Source organism: Acanthopagrus latus, chromosome 12 (genome assembly GCF_904848185.1).
Source record: "Acanthopagrus latus isolate v.2019 chromosome 12, fAcaLat1.1, whole genome shotgun sequence".
NCBI lineage: Eukaryota > Metazoa > Chordata > Actinopteri > Spariformes > Sparidae > Acanthopagrus > Acanthopagrus latus.
This window is the reverse complement of record NC_051050.1, coordinates 6416776-6437518: the sequence shown is the minus strand read 5'-3', so window position 1 is coordinate 6437518 and position 20743 is coordinate 6416776. Positions and strand designations below refer to the sequence as shown.

The 20743-nt window shown below is 40.9% G+C and overlaps 2 protein-coding genes and 1 long non-coding RNA gene across 6 annotated transcripts; 2 read left to right on the top strand and 1 right to left on the bottom strand.

Moving 5' to 3' along the window:
• The first annotated feature begins 359 nt into the window (after positions 1 to 359).
• Positions 360 to 5005, top strand: LOC119030526 (bile salt-activated lipase-like). The gene is made up of 11 exons (XM_037118210.1): positions 360 to 468; positions 1023 to 1170; positions 1265 to 1384; positions 1477 to 1674; positions 1857 to 1987; positions 2306 to 2413; positions 2999 to 3113; positions 3377 to 3563; positions 3680 to 3883; positions 4447 to 4656; positions 4772 to 5005. Exons 1-11 carry the CDS (start codon positions 406 to 408, stop codon positions 4959 to 4961), a joined length of 1674 nt encoding a protein of 557 aa, XP_036974105.1. The 5' UTR covers positions 360 to 405; the 3' UTR covers positions 4962 to 5005.
• Positions 2275 to 7286, bottom strand: LOC119030528. Its single transcript, XR_005078315.1, has 8 exons — positions 7164 to 7286; positions 6148 to 6222; positions 4760 to 4977; positions 4469 to 4586; positions 4077 to 4237; positions 3652 to 3766; positions 3372 to 3534; positions 2275 to 2446 (listed from the first exon to the last, which is right to left on the bottom strand). It is a non-coding gene; the product is annotated as an uncharacterized LOC119030528 (long non-coding RNA).
• zgc:92275 (uncharacterized protein LOC436885 homolog) lies at positions 6997 to 17567 on the top strand. Of its 4 annotated transcripts, none has more exons than XR_005078313.1 (8): positions 6997 to 7667; positions 12482 to 12670; positions 13514 to 13692; positions 13891 to 14016; positions 14760 to 14879; positions 15466 to 15642; positions 16879 to 17027; positions 17284 to 17423. XR_005078313.1 is itself a non-coding variant. In XM_037118211.1 (7 exons), the coding sequence occupies exons 1-7, from the start codon at positions 7145 to 7147 to the stop codon at positions 17443 to 17445; spliced, it is 1476 nt and encodes a 491-aa protein (XP_036974106.1). In that variant the 5' UTR covers positions 7005 to 7144; the 3' UTR covers positions 17446 to 17567. The 4 variants fall into 4 exon arrangements, 2 of the variants coding, with proteins under 2 accessions (XP_036974106.1, XP_036974107.1); XR_005078314.1 differs by having other exon boundaries at positions 6998 to 7667; positions 16875 to 17027; XM_037118211.1 differs by lacking the exon at positions 16879 to 17027 and having other exon boundaries at positions 7005 to 7667; positions 17284 to 17567.
• The last annotated feature ends 3176 nt before the right edge of the window (positions 17568 to 20743 follow it).

Genomic DNA, 20743 nt, shown 5'->3' with positions numbered 1-20743 from the left:
TAATATGAATACGCTGGACAAGGTACAAGGACAACATACTTATAGACACATAAACATTGGATGTTTTTACATCTGGTATTACAGTGTGTCATTTTATGGATTAGTTGTCATTAGGACTATATGTCAATTGAGAATGCAACGATATATCTGTACTTGCCTATATTTGCCTCGTCGACAGCTATCGGTAAAAAAGATGATAATAGAATCTTACCTTCTGTTTACCATCAGGCTGGTTCCCATCACAGGTTGAAGGGTCAAATCAGGGTCAGTTGGACGTCAGGGTGATGGTATGAGTAAAAAGGTTGTATAACACAAGTAAACAGTTATGGTTGCTGTTCATTTTCTTGCAGGGGGGTCCTGTGTATATAAGCAGCCAAAGAAGCATTTGCTTGTTCCCCTGCAGCCATGGAGAAACTGAAGATTCTGATCGCTGTTGTCTTGTCCCTGGGAACGGCCTCAGCAGCCACTGTAAGAAACTCAGAAACATGTATGACTTGTATGGTGCAATTAATCTCATCTTTGCGATTTGTAGATCTTTGTCTAATTTCGGGGTTAAAAAAGCTGATCTGTGTCACTGTTGGGGCAATTTGATTGTAAAATGGTACCAGCTGTCACTTATTATGAGTTAAGTTCATCCATGTCAGTTCTCTGTGACTGAGAATTATCAGCTTGAGATTTAACAACAGCTTGTGTGGTTTTAACACAATAGAGGAAATTCAAACAAACATGCAATTTGTCCAAAGCACATTCTGTGTACAGTGTATGGTCTGTAGATCATAAGGGGTTACTTCTTGTATTCCTGTCTATGCTTAAAAAAATACAAAATAAATATAAATATAATATATATATATTTTTTTTTTAACATGCAAACTATAAATGTATAGTTTTACCTAATCCTCATTATAAAATAATAACAATCTCAACTATCATGTTAATATTTTTGTTTTATACTGTCACAGTGTACAGTTTACTGCTACATACTGTCACTGTAGCTGAGAGCTTCTATTTGACTGTGTCTCTAGCTGGGCGTGGTACAAACAGAAGGGGGCAGTGTCCAGGGACGAAACATCCCCCTCGGTCTTTTCCGCTCTGTGGACGTTTTCAAAGGAATTCCCTTCGCTGCCCAACCTGGTGTATTTGAGAAACCAAAACCTCACCCTGGCTGGGATGGTGCGTACAACACAACAGCCCAGACATCTCACTTACATTAAAATCACCCCCATCACGACTGAAAAGGAATGATCAAGGTCCTCTTCATCCCCAGGCATACTGAAGGCAACAAAGTTTGCTCAGAGATGTCTTCAGATCAGCATGCTCCAGACCTCCAGCTTTGGTGGTGAGGACTGCCTCTACCTCAACATCTGGGTTCCCCAGGGTCAACAAGGTAGCTTTTTTTGTGTTTCAATATATTAATGTTTTAATCACAGATACAGTAGATGTGCTTTTTTTTTAAAATGAATATTCTGTTTTTTCAAGTGTCATCAGATCTCCCGGTCATGATTTGGTTCTATGGCGGAGGCTTCATGGTCGGTGGTTCCATGGGGGCAAATTTCCTCAACAACTATCTGTACAGCGGTCAGGAGATCGCAGACAAGGGCAAAGTTATTGTTGTGTCAGTGGGATACCGTGTGGGTGTACTGGGCTTCCTCAGCACAGGAGATTCCAGCCTACCAGGTGAGGGCCATTAACTGGATTAAATGGTTCTCCTACCTACTTTCAGCCCACATTGTGCTCTTAGCAGTCAGTTACTGGAGTAAAGTGGTGATATATTTCAAACCAGCCTGGATGCCTGTTTGTCAGCAGACCTGTTGGCTGTGTTAAGGCGCATTTCACATAAAATCTGCCATCGTGAACAGGAAACTATGGTCTGTGGGACCAGCATGCTGCCATCGCCTGGGTGCACAGGAACATCCGTTCATTTGGAGGAGACCCTGACAACATCACCCTCTTCGGAGAGTCTGCAGGCGGAGCTAGTGTCAGCTACCAGGTCAGCACCATCTTCTTAATAAGACGTTTTATATGCTTAATAAATGGCTGATAATAAAACAACACATTAATACTATATAGGCAAGCAGTAATGGATTGATGAGAACCATTTAAGGGTTGCCAAGTTGTTGAAAATCCATTTGGCTGATGTGGATGATCCTCCTGAATACTATTTGTAAAAGCATCAGTCAGTATTTTACTACAACAGCACATATGCCTTTTATTAAACTGTTGAAGAAGAGCTATTTTTTTGTATCCTAGGCAAATAAAAACAACTGCAAGTATTCATTTTATGTTCTATGAATGTATTCCTACACAGACTCTGTCCCCCCATAACAAAGGGCTGATCAAGAGAGCCATCTCCCAGAGCGGTGTTGCCTTCTGCCCCTGGGCCATGAGCAGCAAGCCACGCACAGTTTCAGAGCAGGTATGTCATCGTCAGACATCACTGAGACGGATCCTGCTGACACGGAAAAAAGTCACAATAATTATTTTATAGGATCATCTTTTATTAAAAATATGATTTCAATCTTATATATACATATACATACTGTATGTTGACATGTAATGAATGTCTTTGCAATCAACTTGCCAGTGCCAGAAGAAAGTATTTGTGTTCATGGTATTCAGTGGGGAAAAAAAAGCATTAAATCCACATGCAATGTAGACAAACAGTAACACATGAAAACTTCCACAGGGGATAAATAGTATTTGATATTATATAATCCTACTTTTGCAGAAACTGCTAAGTGTGTGGTAAACGTAGATGGCTTACATCAAGTTAGAAAATGAAAGCTTGAAGTGGCTCTGAAGACAAATGGTAGGTGATCATAAAGGCAAACTTGTGTAAAGTGTAAAATGATATGTGCACCATGTTGATGGTATAGTGTTAACTGTGGCAGCCTTTTCTACCAACATTCAACAACATTTTATGTAATCATTGAGCGCTGAAAACTTGACTGAGAATTTTTCGCCATTCTACTTGAAACATGCTTCATTGCCATGCACTCAGGTTGCTGTGAAGGTCGGCTGCCCCACTGACGACAGGATGGTGGCCTGTCTGAAATCAACTGATGTTAAGACTCTCGTCATGGCTGCTCCCAGGGTGGAACAAGGCTCCCCAGACCGTGAGCACGTTCACAAATGATAGAATTGATCACATCATTGTTGAGTAAAGCGATATCTTTGCAGTTAGATTTAAATTCCCTTTCATGACATCCGTACATAACCCAGTTCAACATACAGTGCAAAATAAATGTATCACAGTAAAATGTATTTGTGGTTCATAAAACTAAGCTTTAACATGGTTTACATACAAACTAATAATATCACCAACATATGCAAATGCTATAAGATGCCACCTCAATAATCCCGTGTCACTTCACCTCAGATCCTGGAGTGAAAAACCTTCTTCTGTCTCCTGTGGTTGATGGAGACTTCCTCCCTGATCAGCCCAGCAACCTGTTCCACAACGCTGCTGACATTGACTACCTCGCAGGGGTTAACAGCATGGACGGACACCTCTTCACCTCACAGGACATTCCCTCCCTTGGTAACAAGAATGAGGAGACTCCTGTGTAAGGCTGATTTGTCTTCAGAGAGAAAGCATTTTTTAAAATTGTGTGGGCATGCAAGAAAAAGAAAAGGTAAGTTAATGTTACTTACAGAGCTTCCTGTCTTCATTTCACTGCAGAGAAGATTTGAAGAGGCTCATTGCCGCTTATACCAAAGAGATGGGGCAGGCTGGTTTGGAGGTTGCCTTTGCTGAATACTCGTCCAACTGGGAATCAACACCGAGCCAGTGCAGCGTTAAGAGAACTGCTGTGGACGTTGGGACTGACTACCTCTTCCTGGTTCCTACACAGACTGCCATCTACCTGCATGCTGCTAACGCCAGGTAACTGTTTGCTTATGTTGTCCTCACATATCTTTTGCTGCAAGTGTAAGAAACTATGAATACTAATAGTCTGTCAAAGTTGAGGCAAATTAAAGTCTTGAAAATACCATTTAAAAAAAACCTACCTCATATTGTAGAAAGTTATATCTAGTTGCTATATAAATACTGTGAAAGTCAAATCAAAATACTCAACCTGTATTCAGAGACAGAACCTTCAAACGAGCTGCTAGGACTTCTGTAACGTTGTGATGTCAAAACTATACAGTCAGAAAACCCTCTGGCACGGTTGTGGTTGCAGGAACACCAGCAGAATGACTCAGAACTGGGGCTTTTTTTTTCAGGAGAGGGGGGGATCTTAAAGAGACAGGAGCTAAAGTAAGGGGGTGAATGGAGGTGCTACAGCAATGGTCAGAATGAGAAAAAGAATGTGTTTTCTGACCATAAATCATACAAACATTTTCTCTTTGATAACCAAATTAAGAGCATGAACCTAAAAATGAGACTAATATGGGACGTTTATGGGCAAAGCTCTGGGCTAAACATGCTTTGATGGTCCTTAACAGGTCTGGCCGTACCTACTCTTACCTGTTGTCTGAGCCCAGTCTGATGGCTGGACCAGGCAAGCCCTACAATGACTGGGTGGAGTCTGACCACGCTGACGACCTGCAGTTCGTGTTTGGGAAACCCTTCACCACACCGAAGGCTTATGGGGACAGACACAGAGACCTGTCTGGATATATGATTGCTTACTGGACTAACTTTGCCAGAACTGGGTAAAAAACACTCTTTATATGCATGTGCAACAGTATGGAATTTTAACAGCCTGAGGATTATTTTACGACATAACTGACAGCTACTTTCACAAGTGTTTCTTACTTATTTCTACAGGGACCCCAACACAGGAATCCTGAGGGTGCCTGCGACTTGGCCTGAATATGCCATCACTGGTCAACAGTTCCTGGATATTAATGCTAAGATGGATGGGAGCTCCATCGGGCAGGAAATGAGGCTGCGTTTTGTTCGGCTTTGGACCAGCACCCTTCCCAGCCTCCAATCACATCATGTCACTGAAGCTTAACGATGCATTTTTTTGTCTAAATAAAGACACCAATTACAAAAATACAAAATGTGTACAATAAAAGATAGTCAGTCAGGTTTTTTAAGTGGTTCAACATAACTACTTACATAAAGTCACATAGAGTCAGCAATAAATGACATTTAAATCCAACATTGCCTGAAGAGCTGAACACATTGCAGCCATCTGCAAATGCCAGATTGTTTCTTTACATTAGTGACACTGAGGATGACGTCCAGCTAAACTGGACTCAGTCACCAAACCATGAAAGCCTCACAATATAGTATTAAATGACGATGGCCAGCAAGTGGTGCTCTTGGCCCTTTGTACTTTGTTGTTGTAGAGTTGTGTGTGTACTATCACTGCAGCAGCTCACACCTGTCAGATATAATGTAATTCCCTGATCACCAACATTAGACATTACACATTCTGTCATCCTATGATTATCACTTGAGACAGAGGATATGGGAAAATAAATATAAGTAATAAGAAATAACAGCATTATTTTAGCAATTCAAACAGCTGTGACGCCAACAACATGTAATGAGAAGGGTGTAGGTTCTGCACGTGGGCGGTAGGAACTTGTCCCGACGAATATTTGAGCAAACTCCTTTGCATTATCTTCGTACTGAAGTCATATTGGATCATTTCAACCAGATAGAGAGGGTAAGAGCCAGAGAGATGAAAAACTAATTATGTGTACCTAATACTGATTAAAAACATATTAAGCAAACGCCTTGGGGCTTGTGTCCATGTAGCATTTTTCTCTCTCACTGCTTCTCAGCACCCTGACTGCACTTTCATACCAGAGAAAAATGCTATAAGGACAAACACCATCATAATAATAACAATGATAATAATCAGGGCCACCTCTGGCTGAATTGGGGCTCTAAGCAGAATTTTATTTTGAGGCCCCCCCCATTGCAAAATTACTGTATCACGAAAAGCCTTTTAGGTTTACAACCTTTATTAATAGGAACAAATCAAATGAACAGCCTCTGGAAGTGAAGTCTGACACAACCTTAAAAGGCACTCGGCACACAAATTCAACCCGGTCGAAGTCTGACAGCGGAGCTGGCTACAGAGCAGGATCAACTGGTTGTGCACTTGGAGGAGTGACAGTATCTGTAACTGAAGAGATTGTTGCTTGATGGCCCTAGCGATATGCTGGGTAAAGGTGCATTTGTACCTGTTGATAGGGTGCTTGATGACATGCTGGGTGCTGGCTCCATGTCACCCTTAGTAACAAACTTCAGCATTGTCCCTGTTATGACAGGAAATCCATCACACAAGCAGATTATTAAGATCTATCGTCCAAGTGTATGATTAAAATATTAATAATGAGCTGCACTTTACGGTCAAATAATCTGAGTAAAATGGGATAGGGGTGGACACATTACCAGAAAGTATGTTAGAGTACAAGTGGAATGTAAGGCACCTCAAATGCTTTCGTTGGATGGGAAACTGAAACTTAATGGTGGGTCATGGGTCAAAAACAAACACTGTATTGTATTGTTAACATGCAAATGGTAATGGGATCCAACTTTCTGCCACTGACTAACTAGGCGTGCAAAGTGTCACTCTGCCCGTTGTGCTCAGATTATGCACAATAATACATAACAGGGATCTTAAAGGTGCACTGTCTAGTTTTAGGGAGGTAACTTTAATCATAATGGAAAGATCTTCACTGACTGATTTTTTATGCCTAATAGGTTTAAGTAAACACACTCTCTTTGTTTTCATGACTGAATAAACTGAGTAAACAAACTACCCTTAAAGGACAACACAATTTCTTACTGTTTTACTTTGTTTATATGTGGCGGACCCTGCCAACTTTCCAGCTTCAAACAGCATTCTGAGGAGTTTATTTTCCTCTGAGAACAGCTTGTTTATTCAGTTATGGGAAAAAATATATTGCTGAGATTGTATTATTACCCCTTTGATATTGTAAATATATATATAAAAAAAACAAAAAACAAAACAAAACAAAAAAAATTATGTCATATACAAAATAAATATCCAGTACTCTATTTTATAATTGAAGTAGCTTAAATGGAAATAAAAAAATAATAATAATAAAAAAAATAAAAAAAAACTATAATCATTTTTGGTAGACTTTATGCACAGACATGTTCTTGATTCTCCAGGTCAGACAGGGGACATAAATCATTCAACTGTGTTAGATTATGATTAGATCAACTGTACCTGCGGTGCGACAGGACCGGTTCTGGGCGTGGCTTAGACAAAGTGTCTCACCTCGTCTCCACGACAGAGACCCTGGAGAGTTTGGGATGGACAGTCACAACATGTCCACCGGCAAGGTCGCTGCTATAATCGGGCTGGGAGTAGGAGCGGTGGCGGTGCTGCACGGAGACCCGCTGGACTCTGAGGGCAGCGGGTACCTGACATGGAGAGAGACCGGGCTACGCGGTGTTCCGGCTCGGGCTGCGGTCTGCATCATCGCCGGTGTCTCCCTCCTCGCGGCAGGCTGGCTGTACAGGCTGCTCTTCTGCCCCCTGGAGCTGCTGAGGGCACCCGATGATGTGGGTTACATCGCCGAGGGCGGCCGCTCCAGAGCCCGGGCGGCTAACGAGGTCCGCCGCAGGAGGAAAACAGGAGAGCTGCCTCCGGTTTATCCGAACGGCTGGTTCCGAGTCCTGGACTCACACCTGCTGGAGAGGGGCGAAGTCAGAAACGTCTCTGTGCTGGGTAAGATAATTTGCATTACAAGTTAAAAAACTAAAGTAGGCTAACCAGGTACCTTATTATTAGTGTGTGACGCATTTAAGTTGAAGTTAAGAGCTGTCGAAGTTGTTCACCATGACAAATAAGACACTAAAGGTGCCATATTAAAAAAATGTCTTGATAAAATTTGACTCTATTAACAAATGGACAAAAACAGAAGATAAGAAATCATATGTGTCAGGCGCTCCCAGATGCCAAAGTATGTGTAAACTGAGATCAGGCAAGTTCAGGTTCCTCAGGAGGTACCAGATGTCAGACCCCCTCAGACTGATACTCAACATTTGGTAAAGTTAGATAGGCAACATATTTGGATAGAGATATGATGGCCACGTAACATTTTTTTTCTTTCTTTTTTTTTTTTTTGCAATGATCCCTCTTTTACAGTTAAAATTTCAGTGTGACAAACTTTACTGTCTAAAATGACATTCAACTGCACTGGGAATTTAATAATTAAAAAAACACCCCAAACATCTGCATTAGCAAGTCTAAATTAAAAGTTTTTATATCAGCGCATATTGGACAACACCTACATATCATTTAGGCTCTAACACGCAATTCTTACAATAATAATCCCTTAAATGTGGTAATAAAACACTTGTGACAAATATATGTAGGATATTTTACAGTAGGCTTTCACAAATGTTATACAGTTCAATAATGTTAAACACCCCTACCATCTTTTTCTGCATTACAATCTTAAAAAAAAATAAAGATTTGCTAAAATATTGATGCATATCAGACAGCAACCTGTGACAAGCCAACATCTGACGATATTATCAACAAACCCATATTTCGAAGACAGACAATAAAGATGCCAACTTTGCACCCCTGTTAATCTGAGCTGCAGCAGGTATTAACCTCACAGTGTGGCATCAAATTTAAAACACCAAAACTGGATAAAACAGGGACTGGTTTTATGGCTCCTTGAAGAGAGCCAGGTCTTACGGCTCCGCTCCCTTCCGAGAGCTGTTTAAAAGAACTTTTTCATGGGTTGAATAGGAAATCAGTGCAAGACATTATGTCAGAGATCTGCATTGAAAACATTACACAAGCTCACGCCATATCCCTCTGCTTTGAATCTACTACTTTGAATATATCTTCTGCACGAAATGTGTCATGTAAATAAAGTCACCTTGCCCTGTATGCAATCCCAGCAGCACTTAATATTCTCACCGATCATGTAAAGGGGGTGGATTTTAGTGCACAACAATAAAAACAGTAGCTGTTGCCAAGAACAACTTGGTTCTTTTCATTCGTACCAAAGAATCATTGGAAAGAATCGGAACGTTCAAGAACGCAACAGCACTTGACAGGTGGGGCATGTGAACACTTTCTTGTCTTTATGTGCCCCTGACCACAGCAGTGGTTTTACAGTGGTTTCGCTCACATAGCATTTATGGGATATGTCTAATTGCTGCTTCTCTATGTTTACTTTGAACTCAAAGGTCAACTGTTGGCAGACAACCACCGGTTGACTGGAGATGCTAAAAAGGTGTCAACAGGTAAAACGTAGTCAGATATGTATTCTGGTGTGGACAGTTTCCAAGAGGGAGTCATGTAGATGTGAAGTGTCAAACGTATCAGCGACCCTAGTAAGCTCAAGATCATTACACACAGACAAAATAGCGTTAAGTGCACTGAAGAAGATTAAATGAATACTTGTAATAGAGACAACAAATACTTAAACGAGTACTCCAAGTTATTTCTCAGTGGCATTACATTTACATCTAAATCAGGTAATGTATTGTAAATGCTCTTCAGTATGAATGTGTCATGATTCACTCCCTTTATTGTAGGAGGTATAATTGTTAGTACAGATATGTCACTTTTTAAAATTTTGATTGAATAAAGATGTCACATTTTCACTTCTTTAGGTTTAATTGCCATTGCTGGTTTTTCTAAAACCCTGAAAATTTTCACTTCACTTGGACTCTATTGTCTTGAAAAATAAAGAGGCTACCCTGCTGGGAAAGGACAGACAAGATCATATTACAATTTTGTTGTTTTTAGAGTATACATATGTGAAACACAATGGCTTGCCTTCCTTGTTGGGAAAGTTAGGTAATTTGGTGCTTAGTAACGGTGCGTTTTTGAACAAAGGCTCATTGTTTCAGGTCTGTCAAGCTGTCATCTGCTTGTTTCATTTGATGGTGTCATGGTGACTAACTATATGGTGACGGACATTATTTGAAGTATTAAGTAATGGCTGTTCAGCTGCACCTGACAGTTATTTTCATTGTCAGTTAATGTTCTATTTCCTGATTGATCTATTATTAACTGACTAATGTTTTTGCGTGGGTCATAAATTAATTGAATTATAATTTGCCAGAGCCTCGGCCATTTGACGCAAGCATGTTTCTAGCTTGTAAGCTTTTACCATAACAAGTAATTAAGTACGTTATTATATAAAAAAGGAATTGAACATGGTGGAACATGGTGTTACAATCTGCTAACATATGGTCAATAACAATATGCTTTATACCTGTAGGTTGTCAGATAGAGGCGCTTTAAACATCATCTTCTCATAAAAATAAAACCAATCTGAGTAAATTACAGTCTCTTGTGATCAGTATTGATTTAGATAACCTCTTTGATTAAGTGTTTATAGTGATCTGACAGCCAGTCTATCCTGTACCAGGTCTCTCTTTGATCAGTGATACGACATCTTGTCATTGTGGCTTTAAAGCTTTAGATATGTCATGTGTCTCCATGCTGCTTGATATGTAGCCGCTCCATCTCAAAGTTTAAATTAATGTCAAACACTGATACATGATTTGTTTCAGCCTACTTTTATTGAGGCGCGCTATAAAGAAGATATGTGTTTCGCATTTTAGATTTGTTATTCTCGCGTTGGTATCCGCTGGGACTGTTTGATCTCTTCAGAGAGTTTCTTTGAATTTGAGTTCAAAAAGGTTTCAAAGAGCGCATGCTGCTTTCATGTTTCTGTCACATCACCTGCCATAAATAAACAAACAAACGGTACATGAAAGGTTTGAAAAGATATCCACCAGTAGAAAGAGATAGTTGCTCTAGCAGAGCAATTCAGGATAAGGATTACTGTTATCACTAATTAATGTATGAAAAATTGTAAACATACAACAAGGAACATTTATGTGCTTGTGAAACAGTCTCAATTTAATGAGGCCTCAATATGACCTACATAAGCACACAAGACCACCAGCAAGAAGATCAACCATTGTCCATCCACCAGCTTGGATTCTGACTTATCCAGGTGGGATAACTTAACCACTAATATATACATTACCTCCTTCCTATACATCCCTCAAACAACTGCCTTTATTTAGCTCGCTTTCATATAAATGCATGGGTTGGCCAGATCTTTATTACAGGAGGTGGTAGTGCTCATACCACTTTTGTCCAGAGGGTCCGCCAGAATCAACAGAAAAATGAAAGTTCCTTGTAGCAGCTTTAAAGGGATATTCAGGTGTAAGTTTAATCCATGGTTTAATCCCCCCGAGAGATCAAGTTTGCTGATCATTCGCTTACATAGTTTTAGTAACCTCAGAAATGACCATATGATAACAATATAGTATATGCCTCCAGCAAGAAACTGCCATCAAAAAGCCACTCAAAGCCACAAATAATGCTCAGAGCAACACCAACCTTTAGCATTGAACTTGAATGCCTTTTATCCATGATGCTAAATACACACAAAGACAATGTATTTTTCTTACACATCCCTGGGGTCCCCCCTCTCCCCTTCTCATCCCTTTCAGCAAATGTTCTCCCTCAAGCCCTTGTGACATTTTACTGTCCCAAATTCTGTTGATCTAAATCTAATTGTGGCTTCCCTCATGATCTGCATCCTGCTGTGAATGAATGCAGTGTCTATGACTTTTCTCTGCTGTCAGCCATTTACATCATATATCAAATTCTGCCCAGCGCGCTCTTCTCACACGGCGCACTGTGGTTCACTTCTGCCCCACAACAGCCTGGGAACAGCAGCACAGTGCTGTGTCAGCCCTCATTCGGATGAGCCTCATTTTGGATTACTCAGAATTTTACTGGGTGCCCTGACAAGGCACTGGCGGTACTGCAGTAACTCTCAACCACAGTTCAACAGCCTGTGCTAATCTGGGAGCAATATACAGGTCAGCCAAAAGTCAAGCCCATTACAGTAAATACAGTAGGTCGAGATCTCCACGTGTGGTGTCGGACTGGGCACAGATTAAGTCTGACTGTGCAACACATAAAGTTGACCTACTGGAACTTATACCTAATTATAGCAGGCAAGTGTGAGCATCTAAATCAGTGACTTCATATGTTTTTTCTGGCTTATCCTTTATCAAAGACAGACTGTAGGATGACGGTGGCTAAAGGAAAAAAGCATTTAAGCCAGCCACATGTTTAAGCAAGTTTGTGTAGAATTTGAAAATGTCTCATTTTGATGCCCCTTGGTGGTCATTCCAAAAAAGACACTGGTAGACGTCAGCACACTCTTACCACAGTATACACATACTCTGCCTCCATTCTAACTATAATTGTCTAATTCAAACAAATATAAGGCGAAAAGAATAATTTAAAATAAGCTCAAATCAAGTAAAAATTTACTCATAAATATTTCAGTTACTGATGAAACAGTTGTTTTTAGAGCAAATGTTATTTCAGTGAAATGTATAAAGCATTTTACTTCATTTATACTTAAATTCTCAAATCTCTTGTGTAATTTCTCATACTACATATAATAATGTATATATTCATTCATGATTTATTTAGTTTTTTTAAGTCTTTGTCCCTACTGTAATTACTCGCCCTAGGTGAGCAGGTGGCAGTGTTTCGGGGCCAAGACGGGGAGGCCTACGTGGTTGATGCCTACTGCCCTCACTTGGGTGCCAACCTGGCTGTGGGAGGACGTGTGGTGGGAAACTGCATAGAGTGCCCCTTTCATGGATGGCAGTTTCGGGGTAACGATGGCAAGTGTGTGAAGATCCCCTATGCAGAAAAAGGTATGAGCTGAAGATGGTGCCCAGTGATTTTTATTCTACAAAATGTGTTATGGAGAACAATAAATACCTGCAATTTGACCACGTCTCAGTGTCTTAGTGTCGTAATTATGTGTATAATTGAAGGACTAGTCAACAATGTAATTTAGAATTAACAAGGCTCTGACACACTCTGTATCTATAAGAACATGCACATTCTTAGATCCTTTCAGACACATTAGTTTTATAGCCATTAGCTCCCTGACTAAAATTTATATTTATGTTATTCTAAGAGCATCACTTACAATGCAGCACCATCAAGGGCTCAGTCCTCATCCAGCTACACCGCCCCACACCCTTAACCTGATCAAAACGAAGCCATTCGATCCAGAGAGGTGGAGTTGGACTACCCATTTGGCCCAACAGTTAGCACTACATTCCTGAGGGTGGCGCTAAAGGATATCTTGTGACAGATGTTCAGTGTTAAAATTTCAGCTTGAGTGTTGGTGCAGCAATGGAAAAAATGAGCCAGTAGTGGTGATGGAAGGTGCCGCAATCAGCAAATCTTGATGTATTTTATGCAAATCTGGATTCCCCTTTGTGCACAAGCGGGAAGCTGATTTAGTGCCCTAATGAAAGTGTTTGAGTCTATCGAGAGGATGAATGTGGTAAGTTTAGATTATGGTATTATGTCATTTCCTGACAAATAGTTGTCTTTTCAAAAGTCAGTAGACAAGCAATGGTCAACAGTGGTGAAGCAAAATATCCACTGTTTTGACAGTGATTGCCTAAATGAAATGCTACTGACAATTATACAGATTGACTAATGAGACTGTATGATTCAGATTCACATTTCATGTCGTTCAGTGCCAGAGTTTGCCAAGGTGCGCAGCTGGCCCAGCTGTGAGGTTAATGGCCAGATCCTGATTTGGTTTCACTGTGATGGAAAGGATCCGCATTGGACCGTCCCAGAACAACAGGAAATTACAAATGGCGAGTGGGTCTATCGGGGGAGAACGGAACATTTTGTCAACGCTCACATACAGGTAAGCACATATAATATATAAGTACACGTGGTAAAGATGTGTTAGTTTGAATGCTATTTACTTTTAATCCTCAGAATATCCACCTTCTGTATTTGTGCATATGTTCAGTATCACATAACATAGGCAGAGGGGGCTTTTTGTTACCCAACACTTAAAGCAGTCACTGGAGCTTTACATGTTGACTTCTCCTCCCGATAGGAGATTCCTGAAAATGCAGCAGACATCGCTCACCTCGCTCACCTGCACACGCCGAGCTTTGTCAGCGGTGTAGATCTGCGTTACATCAACAGCAAAACCTGGGAGTTTTTGAGGCATGACTGGAAGGTAAGGATTTTTCTGTGCTGAAAATGCTACCTGCTGGTAGTCTCAGTGATGTCAAATCTGTGTTATTTTTACATTTAAATTTCCAAAAAGTGTTAAAACCACCAGAACCTGCCTGGTAATGATACACTGCCAATCAAAGAACACTGTTAGACTTAGGGTACAGGTTTCATTTTCATCCTGGATTAGACGAAGGTTTAACTGCAGGCTTCATCTAAAAATGTAATTTTTGGAGTTTACTACTGATGATGGACAGTGAAGAAAATGATTTCCAATTTCCTCTATGAAATCTTTGGAGCTTGGAACTTTACTGTCTAATTCTCTGATCTCACATGTATGTACTTTCTGCTGTGAGGAGTCCCTCATTCAAAACAATAAAAAAGAGACATAGTTTGATGATGTCATGAAGTAGCATGGGATCACTGGAGTTGTTGTCTTCAACGTTAAAAAAATACCATTGGAGATAAAAGATCTTTCCATATGGCTTAGACAAGGTTGTGTTTTAAAGTCTTATTCACATTAAGTTACGTTACCAAATTCCTCCCTCACTCTCTGACGTATCTCACCTTGATTGAAATTCTAGATTTTTGAACATTGTTGTTATCTGACGAAAATGTAAATTAAATTACATATAGTGGTATTAGATTTTAGATGGCACAGAGTTTTTTGGAAAGGGGCACAGTATTATTGAACAGTGTATTTCAGTGTCTGAATGTATGTACATGTCTGTGTGTGCTTTCATGAAGGTTCAATGGGATCCAGAGCCAGAGCCGAACCAGCATTGTTCTCAGATGTTGGTGAAACATGCGTTCACTGTGTTTGGACTCCACTTGCCTCTGCTGGATGTTCACGTTGTGGCCAGACAGGTAGAGAAAAGTTCAAAGCACAAACATTTGAATGATGATAATCAATCTGAACATGAATTTAATCAAGATTTAATTGACTTTTAACCACAATACCAGGGTTTTATATAACAATATCTGCTGTACCTCGGCTGAGGAGCACAGAACTTTATTTCTGTAATATTTAATACTTAAACATTAGAGAGTTTTATTACAGAACAGGAAGCAGGAAATATGCTGGTCTGATGCAAAAAAACCCCCACCACATTCTTTAGTTGGACCTGGAACGTCAGCAACTACTGTGCTGTCTCTTCCTTTTTATCCTGCCTGGTTAATTATATATGATGAATAAATGTACCCTGAAAGCACTAATCTCACCAGTTGAACCAGTCACAGCAGGCTGCAGGGGGGAAGCAGGATCTCCTAAGACCTGACACAAATGTTGAAGGCAAGGCAATGTGACTCTCGTGTGGTGGGAGAGTGAGGTCAGCAGCGTTATCGTGTGATAAGAATAGGATGTATGTGCTTCTGCGTGTTGATTTTACACAAGGTAAAAACATACGGATGAATGTAAAGATTGCATTTGTGTATGCACTGGTCTGTGTTTCAGGTGGGTCCAGGAGTGGTGTTTCTGCTGTTCAACCACAGTTTCCTGGGCCGAGGTCTCATCATGCACTGTGTGACTCCAGTGGAGCCTCTTCTGCAGTGTGTCTCTCACATCATGTTTTACCAGTCGAACGTCCCACCTGTGGTGCCCAAATTCATCCTCAGAACCGAGTGTATTCAGGTGCGGTACACACTTATCCTCTGCTCTCACTGTGACACAGTCCTCCATTGTCTGCCTGTATTGTGCAATGGGCCGCCCGCAGTGATAACCCCTGAGAATTATCAGTGATTCAGCACATTTATGGAGATTTGCATGCATTGTTATTTATCGGCGGCAAGCTCAGGCTTCAGATTTTCTGTAATGAGTGAGATAATTGTGTGCATTTGCCTCCTACTCTTCCTTTGGTTTAATTCTGCCTCCTCATTGCCACCAGCAGTAACACCACACAGTCACAGAAAAGGTGTAAATAGTCCTCATTAAACTTGATAATTAACGGTGTGAATTGAGGGAACGTTGGCTCAAAAGAAAAGTATTTTTGTGAATGGTGATGGAGATCAGACACCCCACTAACCCTAACCAAACACCTGCCAAAAGACTTTGGCTATAAAAGGTCTGATAAGTTAAATTCACAAGATGAACAGTTTGATTCAAAACAGAAAACATGACAGATGGAGATGGTGGCTGTGAAACCCAATCACCAGAAAAATGTTGGCAATTTTACATTACTGCAAACTGCAGATAAGTTGCAACTATTTAGATTCAGTTTATTTAGTTTCCAGTTATGACATTGCTTACAGACTTGTTATGTTTAGGCACAAAAAAACATTAAGGGTTCGGAAAAGATCAGCAGATGCTTCTGTTTTCAGTTAGACTGGGAATTATTCAAAATGCCAAACCGCAAGTGTTGATGCTGATTCTGAAACTAAACTACTATAAATACTTTTTTTCTGTAGCTTTGCGAAATATACGCCTGTTCTACTTTTTTCACTCAAACAAAGAGGCCAAATTTCTCTCCAGTTAAATGCACTAAAGTTAAGTAGCTACAAGAACTACTGTACTGTACATCTGCCAAAGCCAAACAGTCGCCTTTTAATTCAATCAAGCCGAATCCAAACTCGTTAGCCCTGTATCACTCTAAATTTTAAATTGCCCCTAAACTGCTTAACCATAATTTACGCTCTACATCAATCTAGGATCCACATCAAACAATACTCACTCACAGAGACCAGCCACATAAACACGCCTATTTGAAGAATAAAGTAAGTAAAGTGAATTTTCAACAGTCCATGCAACAGAAACAGAAGGTGAAGTCTGATCACCATCCCTGGTTTCAGATATGTGAAGAGAATTATTTAAGGTAATTGTTTGAAGTTGCTTTGCCATTTTGTTTCTCCATGTGGTATTACACACAGAGAGAGCCACCAGAGGAAACTCAGTTTTAGAGGACAGTTCAAGAGGCGGAGCTTGAGTATGGGCTGAAATGCCAAATCTCAGCAGCTGATGGAGAAGAAACTGTGGCGTGACAGTTAATTAACAGCGTTTCACAAAGAAATCCCTGCTGAGAGGTTGTAATAAGTCACAGCAGAGACACAGTACAAAATACAGATTATACTCCTAGTTTTTTTGATTTCATTCTGAAAGCTCTTCTTCCTTTTTTAATTTTTTTTTTTTACAGCTATTTCACATGTGTGATTATCAAGTGTTTAGGGGAGGTAAATGAGGACAACAGATTAAAGTTGTTAATCCAAACCTACATTATGTCATTTTACTTAATTCACAAGTCCATCTCATGACCTTCTTCTGCTTTCTTTCTGCATCTAGTTCGAGCGGGACGTGATGATCTGGAACAATAAGAAGTACATCTCCAGGCCTCTCCTCGTGAAGGAAGATTCAGCCATCCAGAAGCACCGGCGCTGGTTCAGTCAGTTCTACAGCGAGAACAGCCCCCGCCTACAATACCAGCGCGACACTTTGGACTTCTGACCTCCCTGAACTACAGGAGGGAGGATCGGCAGAGAAGATGTCAGGTCAGGGTTGACATCAATCAGAGGTCTTGGAGGAGGGTGGCCAGGATTGATTTTTAAATAAATTCATGGACGAAAGGAGACCTGACTTGTTTGTGTGATTAGGGCTGGGAGCACTTTTGAAAGCCTGAACCTTACATTAAAGCTGACTTTCCAGCTCTATTTTTTCGCAAGTGCCTACAGCTGTCATGTCGACTGGTTGAACCTGTGAGTGGATTTAGCCTGTGAATGTCATATTTGGGTGAACTACTGCTAATGTTTAAAGCCAGCAATATTAGGAGCACCGCAACTGCCTTGTTGTAAAGCTCATGATATATCAAAGCCATGCTTTGCTCAGAAAAATGTGAATTATTACATAAACTATAATATCACATATATTACACATATAAGCAGTATTAGTCTGACTGATTTTTAGGTATGGATTTCTCTGCCTCCAGACTGAGTTCAGTGAAAAAGCTTCTTCTGCAGTTTTTCTTACAATGCTACTGTTTGGTATTAGCAAGTGTCTTTCTCACTTTGGGCTTCATCTGCATTAGAAAAATATTAATCTGGCCCAGCTGCAGGTGTAATGCCGTGTGTTTGTTTTCTGATAGATATCTCAGGTCACTCAGTAGCTCAACAGCACATGATTGCAGGAGGGCTTTACAAGTGCTGGTAGGTTAAACAGAGCCCAGCAGTTTCCCTCTGCTTCTAGTCTTTACGCTAAGCTAGGCTAACCGCGTCCTGACTGCAGGTCTTTCCCAAAGTCCTTTCAAGCAAGACTCGCCACTCAGCAGACAGTGCAGCTGGGGGGCAGTTTTTACAGGATAACAAGACCAGGCACTTTTCTAAAGAGCCATACGTTCACTGTCAATGGACCTAAAATCTGGACGTATAGAAATAATATGATGAAAACGGATGGTGACTTTGCCCCAGAAATTCATTTTCAAAATGCTTTTATTCCCCCGGAGGTCATACTGCTGCTGTGCACACATGGATTCACAATACCAATTTCCTCTACGGCTCATTACAGAGTGTTGTGACATGACGCCATTGGCTCACTTGACAAAATATAAGAGTTTAATATCTTATCTTTGAATTGGGGTTACAGACTTGTGTGGTTTGTCTCCTCTCTGAAAACGTCTGTCTGTACTAAACCTACCAAAATGACTTTTTGGCCACTTGGGGGCGGCGAAAAAGGAGTTTCGCCTGCAATACTGACATTACATGCTGACATCACTATTTACTCTGATACAGTGAATTTGATTGTTTTGTTTTGACACAACCAGCCGAGACAGAGCGGCATGTTCTAGGCTGCTAAATTCACAACTATGTTCAGTATCTAGTGGTTGAGGCTGTCTTCAGACAGCAGGCAAATGGGTTTCTCAAATCAGGTCTTAAAGACAGCTTGTCCACACCATTTTTGGTGATTGATCAGATTGGATTTTTTTCTTGTCCAGACAGCACCAGCCTATCTGCATGGGCTGCTCTGCTGAAGACGTAATCATCTGTCACTACGTACGCTGGTGACGCTCCTTTCCAAACAAAAGCACCAGAAATAGAGATCCATCATCTTCCCCTCCAAAATATCACGCTGTCAAGTCATAGAGCAGAAAACAGAAACAGCAAACAACAGTCCGTGGGCAGTTGTTTGCTGTTTCATCCTCCATGCTGCTGTGCTAGTAGTGGCTCTGATGCTTTTTTTTGGGCTTGACGTCGTCCTTGTGCGTCTCGCTGTAAGTGACACACTGTGGCCAGACTGAGACAGATTTGTAGAAATCAGATTTGAACTGCATTCATTTCAAACCTCCTCCAAATGATGTGATGTGATTGCAGTCCAGACTTCCTTAAATCAGTGCGGACATGCCAAGAAAAGGATTTGGGCCGGCAGTCTGAACGTAGCCTGATTCTGTCTCTCTGTTTGGTGTTTTGCAGGTACCGTGTTTGGTTTTAAGAGCTTTAAGCTTTTCTGAGAAATGTTGCATGATACAAGTAGTCATCCAATGATATTAGAAAAAAACATTGATTGTAGCTGTTTGAACACAGAGACAGAATAATGACTTTCAAATCATTAGTAAAGAAAGTGCAAATGAGCATCTGTCCCAGATGTTGAACTGTTCCTTTGACAAGCACATACATACTTCAGCACTGAAATATATGCACTGAAAACCTGTATTAAACGCCAGTCTTTAATAAATGTCAGGTCTAATTATTAATGTTTTGCTCCTCATGCTCAGTCAGAACTGTGTGTTCCCATTACTGCTGTACATTTCCTTTTTTATCTGTATTTACTCCTGGTGCTCAGTGTCGCCTCGTTACTGACTAATCACTGATGACTACAATGCTGAGAGCCTCTATTAAAGGCTTCTGTGCCTGCTTGGAAATGTGTCAGACGTATGAAAGCAATAATCTTAAGTTGCCGGCGGCGATGGGGCTCAGTACGTGGGAATGCTTGGCATTACGCTTTAATTTCCGTTAAAATTCTCGGCTGGTCGTGAAAGAGAGAGAGAGAGGCTGCATTTCAAAGCAAATAACCAGTTACAAAGCACAGTTCTTGTAGGGAATATCGGATGATCTCTCTTTTGGTATGAAAATGTATTTCTGCAAGTGGCCAACGTACAGATATATTGTTTATTTAAATGTGCAGAGTAAATCCATCTGCTCGCCCCTAATGGGTGTGCTCATGCATTTGTGAACTGGCAAATGCTTTGAGTTGCACTGAATACATTAGCGCGTTAAATTGAGCGGAGTGGTGAAATGTTCACTGTTCTACTTTGCCAGTGGCACTTCTCTCTTCGCTCATATTATAGCTCAGCACTCCTTATCTTTGTATGTGCCAATCTTATCTGGGTTTACGGTGGGAGAGGACTGTGTCACCTTTGTTGCACAGAAGCATTACATCAACAGTTGGCTCGCCCGAGCTTTGTCAAGGAACGAGGAAACACACTGCGCTTGTGTTCGGGGCTGTGTTAAATGTATCAAACAGACGAATGATGGCTGAGGCAGAAGTCCTTGAAACAGAAGAGGAAGCTGTTGTTACACCCGAAGAGAAGAGAGGAGAGACTCGCATGGGAGCTTTATACACACCGAGGGGAGCGGAAGATGAGATTGACTCAGTCATACGGCCTCTGCTTCAGCGCAAACATCAGCACAGCCGTGATGAGATTCACAAAGCAGACACGCAAGCAGTGACAGATGGGGCTGACCCGAAGACATCTGTTCCACAAGAGCCGCAATTGGCTGGCAGGGATGAGGCCGGCTGCAGTGGAAGTGTCAGG

Bases quoted from the DNA above. Each gene is read 5' to 3' on its own strand.
- LOC119030526 (XM_037118210.1), top strand. From the start codon at position 406: ATGGAGAAACTGAAGATTCTGATCGCTGTTGTCTTGTCCCTGGGAACG. The intron at 2,414-2,998 runs GTATGTCATCGT...CCATGCACTCAG, and splicing joins CACGCACAGTTTCAGAGCAG to GTTGCTGTGAAGGTCGGCTG. The intron at 4,657-4,771 runs GTAAAAAACACT...TTATTTCTACAG, and splicing joins ACTAACTTTGCCAGAACTGG to GGACCCCAACACAGGAATCC.
- zgc:92275 (XM_037118211.1), top strand. From the start codon at position 7,145: ATGATTAGATCAACTGTACCTGCGGTGCGACAGGACCGGTTCTGGGCG. The intron at 13,693-13,890 runs GTAAGCACATAT...TCCTCCCGATAG, and splicing joins TTGTCAACGCTCACATACAG to GAGATTCCTGAAAATGCAGC. The intron at 15,643-17,283 runs GTGCGGTACACA...TTCTGCATCTAG, and splicing joins TCAGAACCGAGTGTATTCAG to TTCGAGCGGGACGTGATGAT.